The sequence below is a fragment of the Mus pahari genome, chromosome 20 (assembly GCF_900095145.1).
Source record: "Mus pahari chromosome 20, PAHARI_EIJ_v1.1, whole genome shotgun sequence".
NCBI lineage: Eukaryota > Metazoa > Chordata > Mammalia > Rodentia > Muridae > Mus > Mus pahari.
In genome coordinates, this window is record NC_034609.1 from 40,724,406 (window position 1) to 40,731,937 (window position 7,532).

The window sequence follows — 7,532 nt, forward strand, 5'->3', positions numbered from 1 at the left end:
GCACAGTGTAAACAGGGAGCAGTGACAAAAACCTGTAATCCCAGCCCTGGGGAGTTAGAGGCAGGAGGATCAGAAGGTTGTCCCTGCTAGAAGTTTGAGGTAGCCTGAGCTACATAAAACCAAGTCTTTTTTTGTTTGTTTGTTTGTTTGCTTGCTTGCTTATTTATTTATTGATTTATCCTTCAAAACAGGATTTCTCTGTGTGGCTCTGGCTGCCTTGGAAGTCCTTCTGTGGACCAGGTTAGCCCCAAACTCAGTGATTCACCTGTCTCTGCCTCCTGTGTGCTGGGATTAAAGGCGCCCAGAAGAAACCATCAAGTGAAAAATACATGTTTTTCCCAGAAAAAAAGCAACTAGTTTTAAAGGACACAGTCTTCTAATTTAAAAACCAAGACACTAGTTCTCTACTTTTGAGCCTGGCACTGTTTTGCGGAGAGGGAAACTGAGGCTGCGGCATTTAGGGTAGGAAACAATGTACTACTAAATTCAGCTCTGTCAACCCCGAGTGGGTGAAAATGGTCAATACATGCATGGTATCTCTATGCCGTAGGCGCCCCATAAACTCTGATATTCTTGGGAAATTTCTGTTCACTAAGCTATCTGTTCGCTAAGCGATCGCGGCCAGGCAGGTTGCCTGGGCTGCCTCAGTTTCCCCCTGGTCGGGCAAGGCATGACTCTTTTGGGATGCTCTGGCGGGTCGGGACCCGCCTTGGGACAGGGCGGCGCGTTGAGGGGGGCGGCCCCGAGGAGTCACGTGGCGCGACCGCCTCCAAAGCAGAAGTAAGGAGAGCGGCTGAGCAAGACCTGCGCTACCGGACTGCCCCAGCCCCAGGCGGCTGCTGCACGAGGGACCCCTGAGTCCCCCCCAACCCTTGGCTGGCAGGCAGGCCCAGGGATTGTGCGGGTGGCTGCGCTCCGGGGGTACCGCCAGGTGAGTGGTCCGGATGGATGGAGCTCCCCGGGGACTTGCGCGTGTGCGGGGACCCTAGAGCTGGCACCGCGTTGGGTAGGGACTGCGCCGGATCACAAGAGGGGGCGGGCAGGGCTGGGGTGCGCGATCCGGGCAGGTGGCCGGGTGTGCCCTGGGGAACCCTGCTTAGGGACAGCCGGGCCCGGCCCAGCCGCCGGCCACTTCCTCTCCCGGGGCTGGCGCCACCTCTCCAGGGTGATCAGTGGCCAACTAGGGTTTGAATGAGAGACGCAGCTCCCAGTGCTGGGGTGGCCGAAGCGTCCGCCTTCCACTCTCGCCACCGAGAGTCCTACGCGGGAGGCGCGTCCCTGCTTGCGGGGACTTGATTTTGAACTTGGGACAGTACTTCCCAGTAGTACACAGGTGGCTCTGGGGTGGGGCTTAGCAGCTCTTTCTCCACACGCGATTCTGGGACCCGCCCCTCCCGCAATTCAGTTCAGTTTGGGGATCTCAAAGGGGTCATTTGCCTCGCGGGGAGCCAGAATTCAAAGGGAAGGTGGGTTGTATGCGGACCTAGGAGGTTGATACCTGGAAAGTCAGGAGCAGGCTCTTTCCGTACCCTGATCTTGAACTGGTGAGAGAGAGGCTGGCAGGGCGAGGGGGCGACACGCCCTGGAAACAGGTGGCTTTCTCTCTGAGACCTAAATTTGAATTTCAGTTCCATTTGTGTGACACAGCACACAGAGAGGAGCTCCCCCTACCCCACCCCCACCCCCGAGTCCAGGTTTCTTTCTTGGGTCCCGTACTAGCCCAGAGCCTGTTTTCCGGGGCATGAAAGAGACTCCTTACAGTCCCTGACCCTGGTGGCAAAGGCCCTTCCTGGTGGGCACAAGTCATCCTGCTCTTTGCTTCTGCGGGACACTCACAGAATGTTGGCGTTGGGACCAGCCCTAGACTGTTACCCATTTAGCACGGTTGTGGGCAGCAGTGTAGCAGCCCCAGGGGATTTTGGTTGTGGATTTTTATTGATGCTTAAAATTACTCCGTGCTTGGCCTCCCAGGCAAGGTGTGTGGGTCCTCTGGAGGAGCCCCAGCAGGGACCCCTTTGCACCTCCTGGGCAAATTTGGTGGGAAGTTACTGGCGAGAAAACTTCTGCAAATAATTAATTTCGAAAATAGGCAAAAAAAAAAAAAAAAAAAAAAAAAAAAAAAAAAAAAAGAAAGAAAATAGGCAAGCCTTTCCCTGCCCTGTCCCTGCAAAAGGGCTTTTCTGTTCCAACTAACAGAGTGGACCCATCCATATGTCTTGTCCCATCCTCTCTCAGTGACCCCTCTGGATTTACGAGCAATGTTTTCGATACTTATAATCTTTTTTATATATTGCACTAATAACATTTATATTATAACTCATTAATTTATTAATTTTTTAAAAATCAAAATAGCTCACGAATTTCCCAAGATCAAAATTGGCTTATGATAATTTATAAATCCACTCTTTTCCGTAGTTTCTGTACATTTTAATTTTTTTTTTATTATTTTTGAGACAGTCTCACTATATAGTTCAGGTTAGCCTTGAACTTCTGATCTTCTTGCGTCCACCTCCCAAGTGCTGGGATGATCGGTATGTGCCAATACTCTTGGCCTGTAGGGGATGCTCTCCCCTCACCCCCTACCCCACCCCCAGTTCCCAGAGATGAGGAGCCCAAGTGTTTCTGGTTTTATGGTCCTGTGAGCATCTTCCCGGATGTCTCGATTTGCACATGAGTGCTTGCTGGATCAACTTTATACTTCAGAGATGCTTACCAGTGCCCTTAAAAAAAAAAAAAAAAAAGTCAACCCTGTTTTCACTTCCACGTGTACAGGTGGACATTGTTGGTTCTTGGACTGGACCTTCCCGTGTTTTTAGGATGACTGTCAAATGAACCCCAATATCCCTGGTGCAGTGGGAAGGGCAGGCAACATTCAAGGGTTCAGCTGGTTCAAAGTCTAGTAGAATTCTTCCTAGGGTTTTTGGCTGAAATCCAGCACTGACCCACATGGGCAGAGAGTGTTCAAGAGACGGGTAGTCCCTGTTTCCTGTTTTGGGGTTCTTGTGTGTGAGAAGTTGGTTTCAAAGTGTGAAGGACATAGAAATGTGAAAAAAAGAAAAAGAAAAAGAAAAAGAAAAAAAAAAAAAAGAAGTTTCTTCTCGCCCTCACCTCCAGCCATGTTTGTACTGACTATGTGAGTTGATCAGGATACCCATAGAAAGGGTAGGGGGGAAGGGGGTTCCAGGCTAATTCATTAATTTTGGAAAGAACAAAACAGAAGCAAAGAGGGAGTTACCTTGATGGCTAGGGCCCTGCTCTGGGAATACAGTCAGCTGGAGACCTTTTGGCCTTGGGCGTCGGAGCTTGGAACTCTGCCTGAGCTGGCTACTGCCTGGTGCCCTGTCCAGAATCTGTTTGCAATGTGGTGTTCCTTCAGGGCTTGGGATCTTGCTGGGGGAAACCTTTCCTGGGCACCTGGCAGGGAGAAACAGTGAGGATGCTTGGATGGAGCATTCTGTATAGTGCAGAACTGTGCAATGGGGACCTGGGTCTTCTACTTTGTAAGCTGTGTGACCTTGGACAAGCCAGTCCCCCTACCTACTCTTCAAAGAGTCGGCCAGTTTTGTTGGCATGTGGCCAAATACTGCCAACATTCTGAGTTACAAAAAGCCAGCCCGGAGAGGATCAGACTCATACGACTGTCCGCCTGTATGTGTGATCTTGGTCATGTAATTTCCTCCTCTCTGGATGGATTTTGATTTTTAAAACTGTCGGTTTAGCCGGGCGTAGTGGCGCACGCCTTTAATCCCAGCACTCGGGAGGCAGAGGCAGGTGGATTTCTGAGTTCGAGACCAGCCTGATCTACAAAGTGAGTTCCAGGACAGCCAGGGCTATACAGAGAAACCCTGTCTCAAACAAAACAAAAACAAAACAAAACAAAACAAAACTGTCTGCTTTTCTCCCTCTTCCCTCTGGTGCTAGGAATGAACTCAGGACTTGGCTTTTGCTGGGCAAATGCTCTATTCCTGAGCTGTATTCCCAGGCATGTATTGGTCTATAAGGTACCCGAGGGTAAACCGGTGTCATGTCTAGGGAGTTTTATATTAACAGCTACTTTCCAGGGGGCCTTTGCTTCTGTCCCCCCAATAATGAAATAGCCTGGAAATTCCCCTCTCTCATCTCCAGTGGCTAGCCTGCTTAACTGATAGTGTCAATATAAGGAGCTTGTGTGGTCTGAGTAGCTCCCGAGTGGACAGGAGAGCTAAGAGTGTATATGTATCTTGTGAGGTCACATCCTGGCTTGTGTTGAAGCCTGTTCCCCAGGCTAGACGACTGTTCCTTTACCAGCTTTTCACTCCGTAGCACAGGCTGGCCTTGAATTCTTAGCAACCCTCCTGCCTTGACCTCCCCACGTACTAGGATTATAGCTGGGGGCCCTGTTGTGTGTTTTTATCTCATTTCGCAGGGTCTAGTATGACTCAAGTTGGCCTTAAACTGTGGATGACCTTGGACTTCTGATTCTCTTCCCCCCTTCTCTCTTGTGTTGGGCTTACGGACTATGGCCGCCAAACACTCTCTATGTGGCACTGAGAATCAAACAATGCTAGGGAAGCACTCTATCCACCGAGCCACGCCCCAGCCGCCTCATCTTTTTACAGGATGGAACTCAGGAGCCTTCTTTCCTCAGCTGATTTCTCTGAGCCCTTTAGGCCTCAGGTGGGGGGAAGGGCAGGAGGGAGGGGGAGGGGACAAGGGTGAGAGTGGGGAGGGTGGCATTACACCTGGCTCTGCACTGCTGTTTCACACCTGCTTCTCAAGCCATAGACAGGGAACAGGTGGTGACAATATCTCCTCATGGCCAGCAGTCCCACCTAGGTGCCTCTCTGCCCTCCTTGGAGCAAAGGGCAAGGTCTGAGCCTCTCCCTGCTTGCTGACATTTGCATCCTAGTTCTCAGCCCCAGCAGAGTTGATACTCAGAGCTCCACTCACCTGGCTGATGGACAGATAAGCCCTGGGTTAGCATCCATCAGTCAGTGTTTAGTTCCCCAAATCATACCATCCATACCCCAGGGTATTTTGTCCTCATTTTGCAAGTGACAGGGTTGAGGTTCAGAGCAAATTGCCTAGAGACTGAGCAGGTTGGAATCCCTGACAGTCCTAGTCGAAGGCCTGCCTCTCACTTCGTGTTCTTTGGCCTGGGTGGGATAGCTCTCTAGTGCTACTTTGTAATCCTGATGGATGACAACCGTGGGACCTGGCAGGAGGAGCTGAGGTCATCACACAGTTCCACTGAGCACCCTCTTAGTTGATTTAAAAAAAAAAAAACAACTTATTTATTTACTTATTAGTATTTACTACATTTTGTTATATGTAATACTGTGCAATATAATTATATTATTTATTTATGTACATTGGTGGTTTTGCTTTTGCCTATGTCTGTATGAGTTTGTCAGATCCCCTGGCACTGGAGTTAAACAACACAGTTGTGAGCTGCCATGTGGGTGCTGGGAATTGAACCGGGGACCTCTAGAAGAGCAGCCAGTGCTCTTAACTGCTAAGCCACCCTCTCCAGTCCCCAAATTGACTTTTTTAAAAAACCTGTTTTTAAAAATATATATGAATATTTTCCTGCATGTATGTATTGTATCATGTGTGCGCCTGGTACCTGAGGAGGTCAGCAGAGGATATCAAACACCCTAGAGCTGGAGTTTGGTGGTCTTAAGCTGCCTGACATGGGGGTGGGGACAGAATCCTGACCCCCTGCAAGAGCAACAAGTGCTCTTAACTGCTGAGCCATCTCTCCACTCAACTCTTTCTCTCCTAATTTTTTGAGATACTGTCTTGTGTAGCCCAGGGTAGCCCCTAACTTACTACGTAGCTGAGGTTGACCCTGAGTTGATATTTCTACACCCCCGCTTCCATGCATCACCACAGCTTACTCGTGCCCTTGTTTTAGGGGCCTGGGGTGGTAGATTATCTTGCTTAGGTCTTACAAAGTTTTCACGAGGTAGGCAACATCACCTTCCTTTGCATGGCTGGAAATGAGGTCCAAAGGGCGTGGTGTCTAGGTACAGGTGCACCTAGCGCCGCATCCAGCAGGCTCAAGGGGCTTTGAGCTGAGACAGTGATGAGATTGAGTTTGTGTTCTAAAATGCTGCCAGCCACTGGGCTGAGAATCTCAGGGGCTCGGGACAAGAAGCTGGGCACAGTAGAGAGTTCCTTGGAGAAGCCAGGGAGCGAAAGAATGCTTGGATTCTGAATTTATCGATTGTTTTTGGCGTATGAGAAAGTCCGGACAATGACTGGGATACTTACTTAAGCACTAACTGCCCACAGGAGGGCGCTGCTCCGAAGACACCGGGGTGCTCTATGTACACGGGAGGCTGCGGGTTCCCCTCTGGGCTTAGGAATCCCTTGAGGAAGGATGGAATGAAAGCAGAGGTGTGGAGAAGCCACGGTTAGCAGGAGGGATTTGTTGGGGGGGCTGCCAGGCCTGGACATTTTCTACCTTTTTGGTCTCATTGTTATACAGAGGAACCAGTTGTTCTCATTTTGTTGTTGTTGTTGTTGTTATAAACGGATGGTTAGGTTCTACTAGCAGGTTAGATTCCCTGCTGGAGAGAGGTTACTGAGCCTGTCAGAACTGCTTTGGTTATTCAAATTTGGACAAGAAGAGAGGGTGGAGATTTGGTTATTCAAAGTCTGTCTAGCGGTGGGGTCAAGGGGGCGAATAACCCCCCTCCCCATCTCCACCCAGACTTTATTTAAACCTGCGCCTTCTGCCTGTGCTCTCTAAGTGGCCAAGGACTCTCGGCACTAGAAACTTCACCTATAACTCTGGCGTGAGACAGGGTCTTGGCTCCTGATACTAACACTCCATTCACTCACCCACCTCAGTTAATTAAAGGCAGTTCACTCTTTTATCCCTCCCACCCCCTCCCCCCGCAGCCTCCACATTTCTCCGGCTTCTCCCAGTCTCCCTGGAGCGGCTGACAATGACCACCATGGTCAACGTGGACACCCTTCCAGAATATGAGAAGAATCAGATCAAGAGAGCGCTGGAGTTAGGGACGGTGATGACCGTGTTCAACGCCCGCAAATCCACCCCAGAGCGGAGGACAGTACAGACGATCATGGAGACTCGGCAGGTGGCGTGGAGCAAGACCGCAGACAAGATTGAAGGCTTCTGTAAGTACTCGCTGGGCAGGGCAGCGAGGTCCATAAGCCCTGCCCGCCAGAGCAGCATCTACTCATCCACCTTGCTTTATTTAAGCCTGTCACATCTGTCAGGATGAATGTTGATTTGGTGCGTTCTTCTTTTAAAGTTTTATTTTATGTCTATGAGGACACTGTAGCTGTCTTCAGACACACACCAGAAGAGAGCATCAGATCCCATTACAGATGGGTGTGAGCCACCGTGTGGTTGCTGGGAATTGAACTCAGAACCTCTGGAAGAGCAGTCAGTGTGCTCTTAACCGCTGAGCCAGTTCTCCAGCCCCATTTGGTTCCACTTTGTGTGGGTGGGGGCGGGGTGAGGTTGCGATCAGGTGGGGGAAGTTGATCCAGGGAAGTTCTTGTGAAAGGACAGCAAC

At 50.2% G+C, this 7,532-nt stretch overlaps 1 protein-coding gene across 1 annotated transcript in view; it reads left to right on the forward strand.

Moving 5' to 3' along the window:
* Positions 1–771: 771 nt before the first annotated feature.
* Positions 772–7,532, forward strand: part of Plcg2 (phospholipase C gamma 2) — a 131,530-nt gene continuing 124,769 nt past the window's right edge. The window contains exons 1-2 of the mRNA XM_021220278.1: positions 772–931; positions 6,889–7,128. Coding sequence (XP_021075937.1) covers positions 6,936–7,128 — 193 coding nt within the window. The 5' untranslated portion in view covers positions 772–931; positions 6,889–6,935. The remainder of the gene's footprint in view (positions 932–6,888; positions 7,129–7,532) is intronic.